This window comes from Lithobates pipiens, unplaced genomic scaffold (assembly GCF_037356315.1).
Source record: "Lithobates pipiens isolate NorthernLeopardFrog02 unplaced genomic scaffold, aLitPip1_a1.2 Scaffold_19, whole genome shotgun sequence".
Classification (NCBI taxonomy): Eukaryota; Metazoa; Chordata; class Amphibia; order Anura; family Ranidae; genus Lithobates; species Lithobates pipiens.
Window position 1 is genome coordinate 95561730 of NW_027507764.1, and position 21430 is coordinate 95583159.

Consider the following 21430-nt stretch of genomic DNA (forward strand, 5'->3'; position numbering starts at 1 on the left):
TCTGGTCCAGATCTAGGAGGAAATACCCCAGGACACCATCTGTCATCTCATTAGGAGCATGCCCCGACATTGCCAGGCATGCATACAAGTACATGGGGGCCATACAAACTACGGACTACCATTTTGAGTTGCTGCAATAAGAAATTTCAGCAAAATGAACTAGACCGTTACATAATTTTTTCACTGTGTTTTTCGAGGTGTCTGAATTCAGCCCTCTGTAGGTTGATAATTTTCATTTCCATCAAGCAATAGAACATCCTTTTGTTCCTAACACATTACCCAGTCCATATCAGTATAGAATTCCAGCATGATAATGTTCCCCATTGAGATCTGATGTGTTTTCAAAGTTTTTCTTTCATTTTTTGAGCAGTGCACTAAAACTTTTAGGGAAAAAACAAAACAAAAATGATGGTCTATGCAGGAGCCATGTCTTTGGAAGTCATTTTCTCAGAAAGAGACAATTCTGTAGACACAATCCCACAACACACACCATTGCTGAGGAAAGCTCTCCGCTCCCCTGCGGCCAACTACCCATTGTAATCCTCTGCCGAGTGCAAAGCGAGTACCGATTGTGGCAGTGTTGGAACGCTGCAAATCCGCCAAGTTCCGTACATGAAGTAGCATTCACAGGCACACATGACAAAAATGGGCCAGGTGACCCACACTCCCTTATCACAGCAATAGGCAGCAAGAAAATTCTTTTATGAAAAACTACAAATATTCTTAAATATGTCTTTAGGCTATTACTGATGCATCTCATAGTATCCTAATATGGAGTTTTTGATGGAATGGTTACAGATGCCTGGGCAACCTCTAGGGGGCACGTTCTATTAATAATGGCATCAAACAAAAGGTTCAGCATTTTACCTGCTCCTGCCTCTCTAGCCACTTGTCCACCAGGGGGTGACTGGCACTCAGGGAAGAGCGGGCTTTATCTCTTTCAAACTGTTTAGACCAGTTACTGGTATCTCTGGGCAGACTCCTGTAGTTCTCATCTTTCTGTTTTAAAAGAAAGAAAAAACACATGATTAAACTATTCTGTCACTATACATAGAGCATATACACTCTTGGGAAACCACCACCACCACCAAAACCACCGTTCTGCCTATGTAAAGATACATGCATTAAAATAGCTATGAAGTATCTACATTATCTCATAAAAGTGAGTACACCTCTCACATTTTTGTAAATATTTTCTTATATCTTTTCACGTGACAAAACTGAAGAAATCACACTTTGCTACAATGTAAAGTAGTGAGCGTACAGCTTGTATAACAGTGTAAATTTGCTTTCCCCTCAAAATAACACACAGACTTTAATGTCCAAACTGCTGGCGACAAAAGTGAGTACACCCCTAAGTGAAAATTTCCAAATTGGACCCAAAGTATCAATATTTTGTGTGAGCACCATTATTTTCCAGCACTGCCTTAACCCTCTTGGGTATAGAGTTCATCAGAGCTTCACAGGTTGCCACTGGGGTCCTCTACCGCTCCTCCATGACGATATCAAAGAGCTGAGGGATGTTAGAAACCTTGCACTCCTCCACCTTACATTTGAGGATGCCCCACAGATGTTCAATAGGGTTTCTGTCAGGAGACATGCTTGGCCAGTCCATTACATTTACCCTCAGCTTCTTTAGCAAGGCAGTGGTCATCTTGGAGGTGTTTGGGGTCTTTATGTTTGAATACTGCCCTGCAGCCCAGTCTCTGAAGGGAGGGGATCATGCTCCGCTTCGTTATGTTACAGTACATGTTGGCATTCATGGTTCCCTCAATGAACCGTAACTCCCCAGTGCCAGCAGCACTCCTGCAGCCCCAGACCAAGACAATTTCACCACCATGCTTGACTGCAAGACATACTTGTCTTTATACTCCTCACCTGGTTGCCGCCACATGCTTGACACCATCTGAACCTAATAAGTTTATCTTGTTCTCATAAGACCACAGGACACTGTTCCAGTAATCCATGTCCTTAGTTTGCTTGTCTTCAAACTGTTTGCAAGCTTTCTTGGGCATCATCTTTAGAAGAGGCTTCCTTCTGGAACGACAGCCATGTAGACCAATTTGATGTAGTGTGCGGTATATGGTCTGAGCACTGGCAGGCTGACCCCCACCCCTTCAACCTCTGCAGCAATGCTGGCAGCACTTAGACATCTATTCCCCAAAGACAATCTCTGGATATGGTGCTAAGGACGTGCTTGTTGCCAGCAGTTTTGACATTAATGGCTGTGTCTTGAGTTATTTTACACTGTTATACAAGCTGTACACGCACTACTTTACAGTGTAGCCAAGTGTCCTTTCTTCAGTGTTATCACATGAAAAGATATAATAAAATATTATCTAAAATGTGAGGGGTGTACTCACTTTGGTGAGATAGTGTACATAACACTGATTATTTACCAAAATCGAATAAAGGCCTTTTCTGTACAACAAAAAAAAAACAAAAAAGACTGTTCTGTCTGTGATAATACAGATTATATATTTTGTAAGCCAAAAATAAAATTCAAAAAATAAAATCTCCTTTAAAAAGTGTGTAATTACATACAATATATAAATAAGTCTCACATTTCTGACTGCCAAAGAAACTGTAGTATAGTACGCCGAAAACAGCCTCCCTGAATTGGAGCACCAAAATTGTACTAAATTCCATACAGCTGAAAGTCCTGACAAGGGCTAGCTTCAATATACGCTCCTCATGCCTGGCAAAGGCTCCCCTGACAATGGAGCTGGAAGAGTGTATTAGAAAAGATTAATACAATCAAGTGCTATGCCAGAGGAATAAAGCTCGCAGAATCGCGTAGGCATTGTTGTGGCAGCGCAGATCTAAATGGGTCTACCAAGTATGCCACCCTAATGAGAGCACAGAATGGTAAGACATCGTGGGAATGCTGAACAGATATAGTTCATGTATACAAGCTATAAAATGAATGTGGACTGCATCATCATTCGATGCTCATACTACAATCGTTGTTCTTCGACTTGAGCACCACCTTGCGAAGGTTTATAGATTGATGTCTACATTGCTAATTAGGTTCAATCAATGTAAAAGGATTGTTGACAGACCAGGGTGGCGTTTCAAATATCATTGCTTTTAAATCGATGAAAGGCCTAAAAAATGATCATTATTATTCAGTTTACAGCAGTGGTCTCCAAATTATTTGCTTTTATCCAGCCCTTGGGGCAAAATGTCATTTTCCGTCAAAATTCCTCCCAGTGGCACTAATGATGGGACATTCCTGCCAGCGATATCAAAGATGGGGCATGATTCTTACCACACAATGACACCAATGATGGGGCACAGTTACACTATGACCAAAGATGGAGAATTGTTTATTCCCACTAATGTGGGGGCATTTTTTTCTTCCAGTGGCCACAGCCCAGCCCCCGTAAAGTATGAAGGGCAATAAACTGCCTGGCCCTTTGTTTAGAACGTTTGGAGAGCCCTGATTTAAAGCAAAGTAGGAAGCCACAGATGTCCTGTTCTTGTCTGTACATCCAATTCCAAAAATAAAGATTTCTCAAAATGCTTTTTACACAACACCAATGATGTGCGCATACCGTGCTGTATTCAAACTTTAGTTCACGGCAGGAAAACGCTAAAGTGGAAATAAAAAGCCTACAGAAAAAAAAACTTGCGTTAAATCTACAAAAAAAAAAAAAAAAACACAATATGTGTTGGGATATTTACTGAAGAGTCTAAGATAGAATCCAGGGAATAGTGATTTCAGAACCATGCTTTAGCTTACTGGTCCCTTTTAGCCCACATCACCATAAACCTGCCTGGTTGTACCAATTTAACAAGAAAACCTCGAGTATTGCAATCTTTAGCTAATCAGAAAGAGTTCAGTAGAACAATGAAATAAATACTGAAAAAATTGATAGCTCAGCAAGGAATAAAATATGAAGAGGCTTTAGACTTGGCAGATCTGCCAACAGAGCATAGTGCAGGACTGGTCTATCATACATGCAGGAAGCCCGCTGTGTGGTTTCACTGATCTGTAACTTATTGCTTGAATTTACAGACAGTCACATCTACCCGTTAAGTAGAAAGCCAGCAGCTGGTCTGTGTGATCGTAGTGCAGAGCTGCCACTTAGATCAGGAGCAGAATATAACTGGAGACTTAACACATCTGCCCAGCTGGGTGTTACTGCTGCCCGGAATAACAGCAATGGCAGAACAATTTTCACATTTATAAAGTCACACTGGCTACCCAGTTACTTTGAGATCTATGCTTGTAACATCAACATGGCTTGTCATTTCACACAACTTCACAGTACATTGGACCAAATAAAAAATGCAAACCTATCAAGCATCTGGATTGCAATAAAAAGACAAAATTTCCCACCTGTAGCTACTATATGGTCACTACAGTTGACCCCCTTTGACCAACTCCATTCACATTCCATCTGCATGTTACTGGGCAAGCTAGCTGAGCCTAGTTTTTTTTTTTTTTTTTTTGGTGCCTTTTTATTGTGTAGGTCTGTAAGCAAACAAAGGTCACTGTTCATCACAATCGTTTCTTCCAAAATCAGTAGTACCGTTTCTGTGTGGGGTGTTCATTTCTTTTAAAGTGACTGTAAACAATCACCTTTAAAACAACCCATTCTGTTTAAAACAGAAATGAAGGACAAAACAATTGGGTATACTTATAGATAAAAAAAAAAAAAAAAAAAACACATTATAAATACTTTTCCCTTTTTTTTTTTTTTTTTTTAAGAAGTGGTTTCCTCTGTTCTCAGCTGCATAAGAGCTGGAGGGAGAAGCACCAGCACACTGATCTTACCAGTAAAAGGCTGTGCAGAGTGGGTGTGTCAGGACAAGTCTGATAATTGGAGGAGAGCAGGCGGTGTTCCCAGCACAGCTAGAGAACTGACCACGGGTCTGTTCTCCTGCTTAGTGTGGAAAGCAGAGGAACTGGAAGGAACACCAAGGGATTTTACACAAACAAAGCAATATAAATATTTTCTGCACCACTCCACAGCTATGTGTGTGATTCTGTTTTGCTATGTATGAGCCGAGATGAACTGCAATGAAAAACTGAACTTTTTTCCTCTCTGGGTGCTATAAACCAGCCTTAAAAATGATCTTCTAAATGGAGCAATGGACAAAGCTAGAAAACCAGCAATACACAACTCGTAAAATATACTTTAAAAAAATGGCAGATTTGGCACTATTGCAATTCTGATTGACAAGTTAGAGTTCCACTCAGCATTACTACATTATAAAATTGCAACTCAGAAAACGCGCTTTAACCGACATAGTGTTGCCACATCTTTAAAAGCCAATTGATTTGCTATTTGCCAGCCAAAAAAAAAAACTCTGCAAGACTGTGTATAAAAGATTATATACATACTGTACATACATATACACATACACACACTATATTGCCAAAAGTATTGAGAAGCCTGCCTTTACACGCACATGAACTTTAATGGCATCCAAGTCTTAGTCCATAGGGTTCAATATTGAGTAGGCCGAACCTTTGAAGATCTGCTCTAATCGATCTCAAAGGTGTTCTATCGGGTTGAGGTCTGGACACTGTGCAGGCCAGTCAAGTTCCTACACCCCAAACTCACTCATCCATTTCTCTATGCTTTGTGCACTGGTCCAAATCATTTGTAGTGTAGTGGGGAGATAATAGTGTGTAGTTGTTTTTCAGTTAGTTACAGTGAAGGGAACTTTTAAGGCGTACAGCAGTCTTTTTGGGTACGAGTCTATCAGCATGGCACATCTTGACTTGGCAATATTTGCCCACTCTGCATTGTAAAAAAACACTCCAAATTTGTCAGATTGCGAGGGCATCTCCTGTGCACAGCCCTCTTCAAATCACCCCACAGATTTTCAATCAAATTCAGGTCTGGGCTCTGGCTGGGCCGTTCCAAAACTTTAATCTTCTTCTGGTAAAGCCATTCCTTTGTTGATTTGAATTTATCCATTGGGTCGTTGTCTTGCTGAAATGTGAAGTTCCTCTTCATGTTCAGCTTTCTGGCAGAAGCCTGAAGGTTTTGTGTCAATATCGACTGGTGTTTGGAACTGTTCATAATTCTCTCTTCCTTGACTAAAGGCCCCTGGTCCAGCCGAAGAAAAACAGCCCAAAAAAAAAGCCTGATGCTGCCACCACTATGCTTCACTGTGGGTATGGTCAATCATATCTTTTGGAATTATGGGCAAAAAGTTCAATCATAATTTCATCAGACCATAACACATTTTCCCACATGCTCTTGGGAAACTTCAGATGTGTTTTTGCAAAATCTAGCCAGGCTGGGATGTATTTCTTCATAAAAAAAGGCTTCTGTCTTACCACTTTACCCCATAATCCAGACATATGAAGAATACGGGAGATGGTTGCCACATGTACCACACAGCCAGTACTTAACAGATATTCCTGCAGTCCTTTAATGTTGCTGAAGGCCTCTTGGCAGCCTCCTTGACCAGTTTTCTTCTCGTCATTTTGACAATTTTTGCAGGACGTCCAGTTCTTGGTACTGTCACTGTTGTGCCACATTTTCTCAACTTGATGATATAGTCTTCGCTGTGTTCCATGGTATATCGAATGCCTTGGAATTTCTTTTGTACCCTTCCCCTGACTGATACCTTTTAACAATAAGATCCCTCTGATGTTTTTGGGACCATGGCTTTTGCTGTAGGATGCAACTAAGAAAATGTCAAGAACGACCTACTAGAAGATCTGAACTTTATTTAGGGTTAATCAGAGGCACTTTAACCACTTCTCGACCAGCCACCGTTATACTTCGGCAGGTTGGCACCCCTGCCTGAGCAATCATAGCTATACATTGGCTCGCAGGGTCAGGCTAGCAGGCGGGGGCACCGATGCTCGTGGCCGACACTTGTGATGACCGCCAGCCACGAGTGATTGTGAGCACGAGGAATAGAACAGCGAAGTGTGTGTGTAAACACACAAATGCCTGTTCTGTGAGGAATGACAGATCATGTGTTCCTATTAGCTAGGAACCACAATCCGTCACTTCCACTTGTCAGTCCCCTCCCCCTTCAGTTAGAACCATCTCCCAGGGAACACAGTTAACCCCTTGATCGACCCCTAGTGTTAACTCCTTCACTGCCAGTGATATTTTTACCGTAATTAATGCATTTTTATAGCACTGCTCGCTGTTTTAATGACAATGGTCCCAAAAATGTGTCAAAATTGTCCGATGTGTCCACCATAATGTCGCAATTATGATTAATGAAAAAAAAAAAAAAAAAGCAGATCGCTGCCATTACTAGTTTATAAAAAAAAAATGCTATAAATCTCCCATTTTATAGATACTATAACTTTTGCACAAACCAATATACGCTTATTGAGATTTTTTTTTACCAAAAATATATAGAAGAATACTTATCGGTCTAAACTGAGAAAAAAATCAGCTTTTTAAAAAAAATTTTAAAAAATGGATATTTATTATAGCAAAAAGTACAAAATATTGTATTTTTTTCAAAATTGACGCCCTTTTTTTTGTTTATAATGAAAGAAAAAAAAAAACAGCAGAGGCGGTCAAATACCACCAAAAGATGTTTTTGTATTTGTGGGGGAAAAAAAAAGGACGCCAATTTTGTTTGGGTGCCACGTTGCATGACCGTGCAATTGTCAGTTAAAGCGACGCAGTGCCGAACTGCAAAAAGTGCTCTGGGCAGGAAGGGGGTAAATTCTTCCGGGGCTGAAGTGGTTAAATGATGACAGGTGTTTATTGAATCCTATTTACCATGAGTTTGAATGCGATTGCTTAATTTTGAATACAGCTACATCCCCAGTAATAAGGAGGGTGTGCACACTTATGTAGCCACATTATTTTCGTTTTTTTACTTTTACTTTGCCAGATTTCAGTTTGTTTTTCAACTAAGTTCTACAGTTTGTAGGTCACATTAAAAAGTGGAAAATGTTCCGAAATGATTTATCTTTGTCTTTTTTTTTTTTTACTAATGTAAAAAAAATAAAAAAAATCAGTTCATGTTGGCCCCTTTTGCAGGTGAAGCTATGCAAAACATTAAAATTAAGTGTCTGTTTAAAATCCAGTATATATATACATATACACACACACACATACACACACACATATATACACACATATATACACACAAATCTCTCTGAATTTCAGACGTGAGGACATTTTTAAAAAGTCACCAACAACATAAAAATAAAAAGAATGGTGCAGTGCATTTCTTCATGTTCAGAAACTTTAGGCAAAGGCATAGGTAATAAATATGCATAGCTCACAAACCGGAACATGACGACACACTGGTAATATACAATAATTGTAAGGACAGCTGGAACTACACTGCATTTCTTGTTTTCTCGCCGTGGCAGAGACCTCCTGGAATTTGCGTATCCTCGGAGGTCAATCTCCACCACACTGCACATGCACTGGGAAATCTCAATCACACTGCACGTGTGCAAGAACCAGGAATTGATAGCCGGCCCCCTGATGATATAGGAAGGGAAGATAACAGGTGCAGGGACCCAGTATTCAGCAAAGGAGTGGCCGATTATATCAGACAACCCCAGGAGAGTATTTTTTTTTTTTTTCAGAACAACCCAGCAGACAAGGTAAGAGGAAAAAGAAAACATATGGGAAGAGTGATGTTCCTCTTACGGTCTAGGTGTCCCACACCTCCGTATTATCGCTCAAAGCCTTACTTTGTGTTTATGCTACTGTGGACGGGTTTTATCTTTTTTATGAAGTTGTTTAAAATGTAATAGAAAAAAAACTGTTTACAAAACTAAAATCTATTTTAAAAAGTTTAGGATAAGGAGCAAAACTTACCTTTACTCATGTCTGAGCAACCACTCCAGCAAGCTTCCAGCCAAGGTCACATACCTGCCTCCTCCACATACAATTCAAGGTTAATAGAAAGAGAAAGGAGACCCCTGGAGTGAGGTGCATCCTCTTCAGCTGCCCCTAGACCTAATGAGCACTTAACCCCTTGCTGCAAGTTTATTTTTTTCTATCTCCATGGGCTTTCCATTTTTAAATAGAGTGGTAGCAAGATCTGTCTGTCATAGCCTCTTGTTATGTTATGTTCTCCACATTGGAGTCTTGATCTTCTCATTGTACAGCATACTCCAGTGAATAGTAAATAAAAAATCCAACCATGCCAATGCTTGTCCAAAGGGGAAATAAAGTGGATATAACATTGTTATCTTTCAATGGTAAAGAAAAATAAAAATAAAAATAAAAATCAAGGTAAGAAATTTCAACATCTGTTGAACTACATTGTTTAGCCCAAAAGATAACTTCCAGGCAACAAGGGAATCAAGTCAGTGATCTACTAAAGCTATTATACTAACACTGCAGTTCTGCATTGATCTTAATATGATTACTCTTTAAAAACCAGCCTACCCTCAACAAGCTCTTTATAGGGTCACTGGGAAAGTATCATCAAATATACCCCCATCTTCCCAACAACTGATAAAGGATCTACCTCTTTTTTTTTTTTTCTTCTAGGGGATGAGAAAACAGAATATTGCTTCTACTTTCTTAATCCAGTATTCTGCAGTCTTCCCCCCTCCCTGCTCACTGACATCACAATGTTCACTGCAGGATCAGCAGCCACATCTTATCCTGAGGATGGACCTGCTGGTCCTGCATGGTACCTTGTGAGGTACCTGCTCACATTCTGTAATGAAGAGAAGAGGCAAAGGCCACCAGCTGACATAAGACTGTGCGTAAGGCAATACTAGATCTGATTTCATTCCCTAGAAAAAAACAAGCAATTAATCTTTTTATTAGCTGGAAGCTGTGCATAAAAAAAGAGTTACTGCCTGGGAGGTTAGCCGTAAACATTCTCGATTTCCCTAAGGAAACCCAAGACTGTTCTGCTTCAAAAAACTACCAACTAAACATAACTTTGAATTAAACTAAACACAAAATCAATATAGATATGCATTATCTGACAGATAAAAACAGTTCTCTAAACCATTTTCTCAGTAAACTGCTGCAAGAACACTTGCAAGATGGTATCATTTTCACATGCTGAAGAAATTAAAAGCTGATCTCGGAAGTTCTGAGAATCCAGTGATCCCGCGACATATGGTGTCACAGATGGGAGAAGGTGAACTTGGAGAAGGCTAATTGTTTCAAAACATGTCTCTGTTTCTACGACCGATCGTCGGGGACAGCAAAGCAGCAGACATAACAACTGTACTTTTCACAGGGAGAATAGCTGCCTCGGGGCTGCAGCCCAGTGGAGGATGTTGCAATAACACTACTGACATGAAGAAACAATTACAGTCAGAGAGAAGAATGAGAAAGCTGAACGGCAGACAGTAAAGTGTGTGTGATCCATACCTTTCTGTCACTGCTGGTGTGGCCTGCAGGGTGGTTTTTCTTGGTGTAGCCTGCTGTTGTAGACCATCTTGAGGGGTTCCTGCGAGAGGGCTCTTCTGATGAGAAATTGGAGTCGCTGACTGAGGTGGTAATCCCAACTAATGCCGGATCGCTACTCCGACGCACGTGCAGTGGCATATCTGAAAGAAAACAAGGAATAAAATAATCATGTAAAAAGCACTACTGAGGTTTTGCGCAGTAGCTTGCAAGAAAACAAACACAAAAAAAGCTTCCATAGGTAACCTAGCCACCTAACCGTGTACTCAACACACAAAGTGGTCATGTCTGAACATCGGTAGTAATTACTAAATTTGAATACATCATGTAAAGTTTAATACCCACACAGCCAGCAATCTCACCTTCTGGCAGACATGATACCTAAATATTGACTGGATGCTTTATACCGCTGACTGTTACACTCAGCTCTATAAACCAAACCCTATGTTTACACTTATCCATAAAGGGGGTACTACAGCACATTTTACATGGACTGTCAGTTTTTAAGGCAGACCCAATCGGACCCTCCAGTCTCCTCTATGGACAGACATAGTTACATAGTTACTAAGGTTGAATAAAGACACCAGTCCATCCAGTTCAACCTGAGTGAGTGTCTACAATTGTCCCTGTACATTGCACACTCACACTGGTCCCTACCCTCAAAGAGCCCACAATCCAAGGTCCCCATTCATATACTAGAGCCAATTTTGGACAGAAGCCAATTAACCTACCTGCATGTCTTTGGAGTGTGGGAGGAAACCGGAGTAACCGGAGGAAACCCACGCAGGCACAGGGAGAACATGCAAACTCCATGCAGGTAGTGTCGTGGTTGGGATTCGAACCAGCGACCCTATTTACTGCTAGGCACCACTGTGCCGCCCTAAATACTGTACCACCCTAAATACATCTGGCAGATCAGATCGGATCGGATGGCAGTTGGGTGTGGACAGATGGTCCATTTACATCCGACTAACCATACAGGAGAGCAGGCTGTGTCTGCTTTACTTAAGCAGAAGGGATATAGACCAGCAGATTACCTGCTGAGCAGGCCGACTCCAGCGGATGTACATCATCTCTGCATACTATGGCAGACTTATCCATCAAAGAACCCCTGTCCACAAAGATGGGCTCACTCTTCACTTTGTCACCAATGACATCTTTGCACGGTCTTTTTCTGGATTTGATGAATCATCTTGATTGGCCAGGATCACGAAGATCCTGTGAATGAGCGTTTGGTCATCCCAGCATCAAAGGCAAGACAAGTTTGTACACTGTGCTACGCTTTCTCGACACAATTTATATTAAAAAATAAACCATTGCTGGCAGGTTAGGCTTTTTTTTTTTTTTACAGCCAATCATACATACAGTTTGCAATAAAAGCGTGCCAGCAATATTATATTTTTTGATAGGTTTTACTTTAATTGTGCCTAAACAGAAATCCAAGGGCTCATTCACATCCCTCAGACCCTTTTCAGGTCATTTAAGGCGCATGGATCACATGAATTAACTGCCTAATGCACCGCAACAGACCTAAAATTGGACCTGCAGTATTTTTGGTATTGTAGTGAACTGCAACACGTTGTAGTGAGCTAACACATGCGTTGTAATGTGCTGCAACTCAGGAGATTTGAAGAGATATGGTGATGTTACCACCGTGCTGCTCATTGCTTTCCTTGCTGAAGAAAAGGCTGTACCTAAGGACCTTCCAGGCATACATCACATTTTGTGGTTAATTTACCTTCTACACCTCTCCTGTTGCTCCTTGACCTTTCACCACCCTGCCACATGGGCATCTAATAGAGACAACAATGTGGCCGTTTCAGCAGAGATTACAAAGGCGCAATACACGTGGGAAATGCCATGACGTTTTTCTGGATTGAATGTTGTTAGGTAGGAAGCTGCTGCACAACATTACCAGTATGCAACAAAGGATGGATAGAAAATGCGAAGAGAAGTATTCTCTTCAGGGGCATTCAGTTCTGGACATTCATCCGCTGTTGGAGGAGTTGGTGTAGGGTACTCCAGTGAGTAAGGCAAACCTAATATGCTTGCTACGCATAAATGTAAATATTTTAACAGTATTAGCTTGTTATACGATTTATATGAAGGATATTTGTTCAGATTTATAATGATCATTCTAGATCATTTTCCTTCTGAAGCACTCCTGAGGAAGAAATTTTTTCCCATGAAAACGTTTGAGGCCCAAATGAGGTGGATTGAAAACTCCCCCAGTGTGCCATGTATTGGTTGTAATGCTAACAGATAATAGGGGAGTCTGTTACATGGAATTTGGTTTTTATTCTTATTGTATCTTAAAAATTATGCTATATTCAAATCGAAGAGCAAACAAATGTTAAATAGAAATTTGGGGAATATTTTATAGGTTGTCCTTGTGCACCTCAAAAGTCCAGTGTCCTCCCTTTGAGATTTTGTTTTTCTCGATTTGAGTAGGATGTGGTGCAGCTGAAGGCTGACTCTTGCTAGATACTACAATATCACAATGGAAGTGGGTGGCTGTCCATTTACGTGTCTATTCACAAAGGAGCATGCAACTTCAACAGGTAGAGGTCACCTTCCACACCAATTTACCTCTTTTCCTGATAAAAGGTTTTTAGCAATACATCTACAATATACAAATTAACAGTATTAGCCTTAAACCTTGGGGCTTTATCGCAATGAAAATATGTTTGATCAAGCAAAAATATGAATGGAGACATTCTATAAACACGCCAACATCCGCTACTAAAAGATTAAGACTTTGTTGAAGGAGATGCAGTAACGAACAGAGAAAGCAGAGATTTACTACCAGATATACGTGTCCCTTAAAAGATGTATACATATTCAATTTTAGTTATTAACACCAGAACAAAAACACAACATATTGCAGATTACCAGTCATGTATATATAGTGGTTAGGCCCCTTTCACACTGGGGCGGTGCGCGCGTCGGCGGTAAAGCGCCGCTATTTTTAGCGGCGCTTTACCGTAGTTTTAGCGGCGGTCTGCGGGCGCTAGCGGGGTGGTTTTAACCCCCGCTAGAGGCCGAAAAAGGGTTAAAACCGCCCGCAAAGCGCCGCTGCAGCGGCGCTTTGCCGGCGGTATTGCCGCGCTGTCCCATTGATTTCAATGGGTAGGAGCGGTGAATACACTGCTCCTTCACCGCTCCAAAGATGCGGCTAGCAGGACTTTTTTCACTGTCCTGCCAGCGCACCGCTTCAGTGTGAAAGCCCTCCGGCTTCCACACTGGAGTGAAAGGGGCCGTTTTTTTTTCAGGCGCTACACAGGCGCTATTTTTAGCGCTGTAACGCCTGAATACCTCCCCAGTGTGAAAGCAGCCTTAGAGATTGGCTGAAACATATCAGCCAAAAATGATGTTTTCTGCATTGTGCCAATAATGGCATTGAAAATCGCACACTATTTTGCTGCAATTTTACTGTGCTTATAGTGTGGTTTTTATATTTTTCATGGAACTCAAAAACCGCATCAAAAATTCATATTCATTTAAATTCAGGATAGTAATTAAAAATGCAAATTATATTTTATTATATGTATATTTTTTTTTTAACTCTTGGTTTCGGTCAAATGCATCCTGAATTTTTGATTTTGGTACCAAAATTTCACTTCAAAGCATCACCAGAACACCAGGAAAAGCTTCAAATGTGCAGTTCACATTGTAAGATTACATATTTTTTTATGTTTCCTTAGGACTGTTCCTGTTTTAAGGATGCCTGTCCTGAGAAACATCAGCAGTGAATGCAGATCAAACAAAGCCATACCTCCTTTACACTTTATTTTCAGCTCCAATGATCTATTTTGGCACTTGAACAAATATACACTGAAGCACAGTAAGGCCACATTCACACCCATGAATGGGCCCCAACACCAATTATATGCAACAACCCCAGCAAGTTCAAAGGAGCTGCCTTCTGCAGCCAATTAGCAGTAACCCCTACTGGGTGTAATTGGTGTTGACCACTTTCACGGGTGTGAATGTAGCTCAAAGATTTCTCTCATGTTAGCTCAGAATGGATGGATGACTCCCCCACCGTTAGCCATTTTATTCAGTCGGTGCTCGCGGCTGTAGGAATAACCAAATAGTGACTGCAGCCGATTTGCAGGAATCGGATGAAATTTGAGCCGTGTATGGCTAGCTCTTGAGTGCCTTGTTGTGGCTGCCAGCGATATGAAGATAATTTTCTTCACATAAATAGAGCTTTCTTTTGGTGGCATTTCCCAAAAAAAAACCAACATTTTTTAAAATATTTTTTTTTTTTTACTTAGCTACAAAATTTATTTTCTCCTTCACTGATGTGCACTGATGAGGTGGCACTGATAGACTGAACTGGTGGGCATTGATGAGGCGTCGCTTATAGGCACTAATGAGGAGGCACCAATATGTCGCACTTACGGGTACTGATAGGCAGCACGGCTGGGCACCACTGTTGTGTATTGAGCGACAGCAGTGATGGGCATTGATGGGCAGCACTGATAGCAATCACTGACTGGCATCGCTAATGGGCACTGATTGCTGGCACTGGTGGGCAATGATTGGTGACACTGTTGCCACTATATTGTAATCAGGGCACTGATGATCATGTCTGAAAATTGGCAAAACAGACTTTTTTTTCTTTAAAAGAGACGTAAAGGATTTTTTTTTTCCCTCAATCATACTCAACTAGGTGAATGCAGCATGGATCCAATGCTGAATCTATCCACCGGTCCCTCCACACTGAGAACTGAGCGATCACACACCAATCACTCAGTTTTCAGAGATCCGCGAGCAGAGAGCTGCTGACTAAGTCACAGCTCTCTGCTCCCTCCTCACTCATTGGAGCGCTGGGCTGTGGAGAGGGCAAAGGTGGTGGAGCAGCCATCTCAGGCTCCAAGCGGCTCACAAAGGTTGAGACGGGTGTCAGTCCAGGCACCTGGCAGATCCAGACTCCGTGGTCAGGATGACGCGTTGTCTGGATTGAAATTGGTAACGTCAGCAGAGAGAGGACTGCAAAACTAACTGCACCTCCTGTAATCCATAGGAGAAGTACAACCAAACAAGCTTTGGCTGGACTTCTCTTTTAAATAACAAATTTGATCTTTGAGCCCGATAATATTTACATGATTAAAGCACTAATCGTATATACAGTAGCTCTCTTCTGTCTTATTCACAGAGTGGATTTGAGATTTTGCTCCCTAACCATATAGTTGTTTTTTTTTATATTTACCACTGCATAGGAGGTATTTAAGAATAAATTGCCTTTTTTTAAACTTTATATATAAACTAAAAATAATAAACCTCACTTACTTTTTTTTTTTTTAAGATTATCCGATAAACCACTTGCCGACCGGCTAAAGCCGATATACGTCAGCAAAGTGGTTCATTATCGCAAACTGGGGTATGGTTACGTCTGTACCTTTAAGGGCGATAGGCGCGCATGCCACCGGACACACACTTGCTGCACAGCGGGGAACCCAAGGTGTGTTGCCGGTGGACACGATCACTACTGGCCACCTGCAATCCCGTGCACGAGAGCAGGAACAGGGATTTGTGTGTGTAAACACAAATCCGTTCTGTCAGTGAAGAGGAGAGACATAGTTTGTTCCTACTAAGTAGGACAATGATATGTCTCCTTGTACAGTCAGTCCTATCCCCATACAGTTAGAAACACTAACTAGGGAACACATTTAACCCCTTGATCGCCCCCATAGTGTTAACCCCTTCCCTGCCAGTGACATTTACACAGTAATCTGAATTTTTATAGCACAGATCTGTCGGTCGCAATACCGCTAAAAATTGCAGATCACTACCATTACTAGTAATAAAAAATAAAAATGCAATAAATCTTTCCCATAATTTGTAAATGCTACAACGTTTGCGCGAACCAATATACGTTTATTGCGTTTTTGTTTTTTTTACCAAAAATATGTAGAAGAATATATATTGGGCTAAACTGAGGAAGAACGTATTTAAAAAAAAAATTGGGGGATATTATAGCAAAAGTAAAAGATATATATAAAAGTTTGGTTACAGTGTCGCATGACCGTGCAATTGACAGTTAAAGCAAAGCAGTGCCGTACCGCAAAAAATGGCCTGGTCATTAAGCAGCCAAATCTTCCGGTCTTTAAGTGGTTAATCGAAACCATAATTGGTCAACTAGTTCAGTGCAGCTGTAATACATTCCACATTAATAATTATGCTACCAAAATTAGTGCATGCTGTAAATTTCCTCCAGCATTGCTACTGTTAGTTATTGCAGGAGACTGCCATTTTGTTGAAGCCCAGAGCCCCAGCAGTAAATCTAAAGCAGAACTAAACCCATCAAATTGCCGGTTTCAAAAAACAGATAACTTCGAAACGGAAAATACAATTCAAATAAAAGCAGCTTCCTTGGCTGTAAAGGGTAAGTGGGTTTAATGTCGGTCTGTCGATCGGCTCTCGGGTGCTGCCGCCACCATCTTGGGTATGGGGATCAGGAAGTAAAGCCTTGTGGCTTCACTTCCCGGTTCCCTACTGCGCACGCGCGAGTCACGCTGCGCAATAAGGATGGTCCCTGCTGTCTCTGGGATCCGTGCGTTTCCCAGCAGACAGTGGAGGCCCCGCAGGAAGTGGCGTAAATACTCACAGATTCTGCGAAAATCTATGCCCGGAAGTGGGTGCAGATACCTGTATTATACAGGTATCTGTACCCCCTCCCCCCTGAAAGGTGCCAATTGTGGGGGCGGGGTGATGGGAAAGACAAATAGATCCCCCCCATCTGCACGAGCACGGTTGATGAAGTAGTCCTACCCACTGTGCTTTTGTAAGCTGACAGTTGGGACTCCTGTTATCCAAACACACTGCTCAGAGCTGCAGCCCATTGGCTGCAGGTGTTGATCGAATGAACATTTTCCAACATTCAAGAAAGGCTGATCTCATTAGATAAACTTTTCTCAAGCTTGAGCAGCCATAGATGGATCAAAATTGGTCCAGCCCCTTCTGAACCAGCCCAATTTGGAACCATCTATGGCAAGCTTTACAACTGTGAAAAAAAAAGCAATGCAACGGCAGATTCAATTATTTTTCCATACAATGTATACGTTACCAATGTGACAATATAAAAGCATGCACTAGGACCCACTAAGTGTTTTATGGGAATATTAATTCATGGGATTATCACAAACTGTTCTGAAGATATGATAGAACTTCAACATTTGGTGATTCATTTAATAGGGACATCCAATGTAAATAACAAACTGTATTAAGCTCATCAGACCCATGTCAGAGAAAAGGTAGATAGCACAGGCAGCATTTGAGCTGTGCTCGAGTATTGCTGAATAGTTTGCTCAGTAACTGTAAACAGCAGCTAATATTTAGGCTATAATTCATTTTTCAAGTTGACAGCTATTGGCTCTGTAGGGAAAGGATAAGATAGAGGGTCTAGAAGAGATTATTACTTGTGCAGGAATCGAACTGTCATCAGCAAGGATGAAATACACAGCGTCCCAGAAAGGATGGATAGGTAATAGTCCACGGGAACTCAGAAGTTTATTAGGACTAAGAAAACCATCACGAGGTCAAATGCATCTCCCACATGGAGGCTGAATTTATTCTTTTCTACTTAATTCTCTGTGGCTAGGACAGCAAAGAATAAAGGGAGACATCGAAAACATTTGCAGACACTGCGAGCGATCTGTAACAAGCTGCCGGCAAGAGTATTCTACACACACTACATTAGAGGTGTACAGAAACTCTGCCAAGGTCTAAAGAGCCTCCATTTAGAATTTTGGGGTGATACAAGGGTGCTATGGGAGCGACTTCTAGTTCTTCAAATAAAAAAAATAAAAAAGTCATTACCTCAAAAGGTGGCTCAATACATATCGAATCAACTTGCATTTAACGACAACCTTCTAAAAAAGGCTGAACACACTTCAAATTTAATAATAAAAATGAAATTCCTTAGCATGCATTTACATCTGAGCAGTATGGACTAGGCAGAGAGAAGTTCTAGCAGAGATTGAGATTTCCAGGTGCAAAAACGCTCAGAAATGCACCTGTCATGTGCCTCAAGGGGGCAAAAACCCCTGAATGCGTACTTTTAATGTCTGGATGTACAAATTTGTGACATCCCAACAAGACTTTTCCTGATTTAACTGCTTGCCGCCCACCCACTGTCAAATGACGATGGGGTGGTGCAGATCTTGTTCTGGGCCGCCGTTATATGGCAGCGCCCCAGAACGGCCGCGATCGCGGCCAAGGCGTGTTGCTAGGACACGGCACAACCTAGATCTGTGTAAAGAGCCGTGCCCACGGGCTCTTTAACCATGTGATCAGCTGACAGAGTGTGAGGAAACGAGAGCCGATCAGCGGCATCTCCTCACAGGGGGACATGTAGGGATGTAATCAGGGCACTGATCATCAGTGCCCCGATTACAATAAAGTGCAACAATACAGTGCCCAACAGTAGCAGAAATCAGTGCACACCACTGCCCACAAGTGCCACAAATCAGTGCCCATTAGCCATGCCAGTCAGTGCTGGCAATCAGAGCTGGCTACCAGTGCTGCCCATCAATGCCCATCATTGCTGTCCATAAATGCACAGTTTCACCCATCAGTGCCACCCATCAATGCCCATCTGTACCACCTATCCATGTCCACCAGTGCTGCCTATCAGTGTCCGCCACTGGCACCTATCAGTGCTCACCAGTGCTGCCTATTAGTGCCCATCAGTGCCACCTAACAGTGCCCATCAGTGTGGCATATTATTGCCTCCTCAGTGCCTACCAGTTCAGCCTATCAGTGCACATCAGTCAAGGCGAAAAATTACTTAGTTACACAAATTTACTGCCAGAAAAAAAAAAAGTTTAAAAAAAAAAAAAATTTTCCCCAAATTTTGGGGGTTTTTTTGTAAAAAATAAAAACCCAACAGTGATTTAATACCACCAAAAGAAAGCTAGATTTGTGTGAAGAAAATTATAAAAAATCTGTTTGGGTGCAGTGTAGCATGACCACGCAATTGTCATTCAAAGTGAGACAGCGCTGAAAGCTGAAAAATGGCTTGGGCAAGAAGGGGGTGTTAGTGCCTGGTAGGCAAGTGTTTAAATAAAAAATAAAAATTTACTGGAGATTTACTCAACCAAATACGACTAAAACAGACGTTTTCCTATTGCAGACGTTTAAATAGGACTAAAACTAAAATGTAATTTTAGTCAAAAGACTAAGACTAAAACCAAATAAAAATTAATTCCGATTGGCACTATAGCCACTGAAAAACATGTGGTTTGCAGAGCAGAGTAGGCACTGGCCAGAGAGGGACTTCTTTAAGCAGCTGGTCAGCTTAAACCTGTATTGCAATGCATGTGAACAAAAAATCCCTGATTTTGTGCATTTTGCTATAAAGGGTGAATAGCAGCGTGCATAGAGATCATCCAGAATTTTTAGCATGTCGTCGCACCCCTTTAGCACTTGATATATATATATATATATATATATATATATATTCACACACTATTGACATTCGAGCAGAGGTGTATGTTATTTCAATATTGCATAGTGCAGGACAATGACCAGCAAGCCAGCTTAAACATATATTGCAATGTATGTGACAGAAAAGTCCCTGTTACTGTGTAACGTTTGCTATAAAGGGTGTTAAGTATGCAGAGGGTTCATTCAGAATTTTGTCAAAAAGCTCACTTTTTTTACTACAGGGTGGGGGGTGGGGTGTAGAATGTAGGGCCACCAAGCATACAAATGTACAAGTGTGAACAGAGAATTATCTTGAGTGTAGTCAGATGTTGGAAACAGTTCTTAAAGTGAAAGTGATAATCACAGGGAAAGTATGGGGGGGGGGGTAGCTTCCTAAAAAATGCTAGCTGCCTGACTGTCTGATTTAAAGTCCATCTCTAGGCAATATCTGATTTTTCGTTTTCAATAGGTAGGTAGGGGACAGACCTTCTGTCGAGTTTTTATTGCCATTTGTGTTCTCATTGTGAACATACGCCAATCTACCTGTCCTTGTTATACCAAGAGTCCCTGACAAAGTGAGAGTTAATGCAAAACTTTAAAGCTGTCCTCAGAACCACAGGTGAGGGGAAAACGTCTAAAGGAGACACATGTTTTAGGCTAAGATTTCCATCAACTTCCTTCTTCATCTCTAGAACAGGAAGTGAAGTGACATTTTCCCAATGATACACAGAATGAAAACACATTACTATGTAATGTGGTTTTAGCCCTTCCCTATTTTATCCAAAATGTAAAAAAAAAATGTGACTATACATAAACTTTGGGGCATATTTATAAAGCAGTTTATGTAACTTTTGCCAACTTTTCACTGTCATTTAGGACACATGAACCAGGAGAATTTGTCTGCAGTGAATGCCATCTTCCCTGCTTTATAGATATGCCCCTTTAGTTACTTCTGAGTCACATTCCTGGAACATGCAAGCAGTAAATGAAAGTCTATAGAGTCAAAATTACTCCTCTCTATACATTTTCTATCATGTCTCAGAAAGCACTGAAGTCTAAATCTTTAGCACAACAGCCATGAAACATACATGAAATAGCATTCTCAAAACGTTTAGCAATGGCTGCCTCCATTAATCTCACTGGAAGAGTTCCTTTAAACTGGACCTTTCTGTAAACTTTACAAGTCTGCATGAATATAGTCCTGACATTTTACAATAATGTACATGTGTACGATTTTTTTTCTATCCTCAAAAGCGCCAGTCAACTGAATCTGCCTAGGTAGATATGATGTGACCAGACTGCTGCAGGAAGGAGGGAGAATTTCCCCAGTCTCCTTTCTACCTGCAACACTAACTTTGCCGAAGTCACAAGGTGAAAGGCTGAAAAATTCAGTATTTTCTGTTTTATGCATTGCATGCTTGAACTATAGTCAGTGAATAAATATGGAATCCAGACCTGCCAATCAATGTGTTGGTGGTATACATTAAACAAGACTCAAAAACCCCTCCAGATAGAATATAGTTTGGACATTAGACCCAACATAGCCCTCTACAAAAGGTCTCTGAATATTTCTGTAGGAGAAAAAATTTAAACTGGAAGGAGAAAAAAAAAACAATGCTAAACAGTCATAATGTTCTCTATATGAAAATAGATAT

General features: G+C 41.1%; 1 protein-coding gene across 11 annotated transcripts in view; it reads right to left on the reverse strand.

Annotated features, from left to right (window-relative positions):
• The window catches only part of PARD3 (par-3 family cell polarity regulator), an 835070-nt gene that overhangs the window by 518895 nt on the left and 294745 nt on the right, over positions 1–21430 (reverse strand). For 7 of the 11 annotated variants that reach the window (XM_077491094.1, XM_077491098.1, XM_077491095.1 and 4 more), the window contains exons 4-5: positions 10305–10483; positions 868–999 (exon numbers count right to left, since the gene is read on the reverse strand). In XM_077491094.1, coding sequence (XP_077347220.1) covers positions 868–999; positions 10305–10483 — 311 coding nt within the window. The remainder of the gene's footprint in view (positions 1–867; positions 1000–10304; positions 10484–21430) is intronic. The other 4 variants (XM_077491101.1, XM_077491100.1, XM_077491097.1 and 1 more) reach the window with 1 other exon arrangement.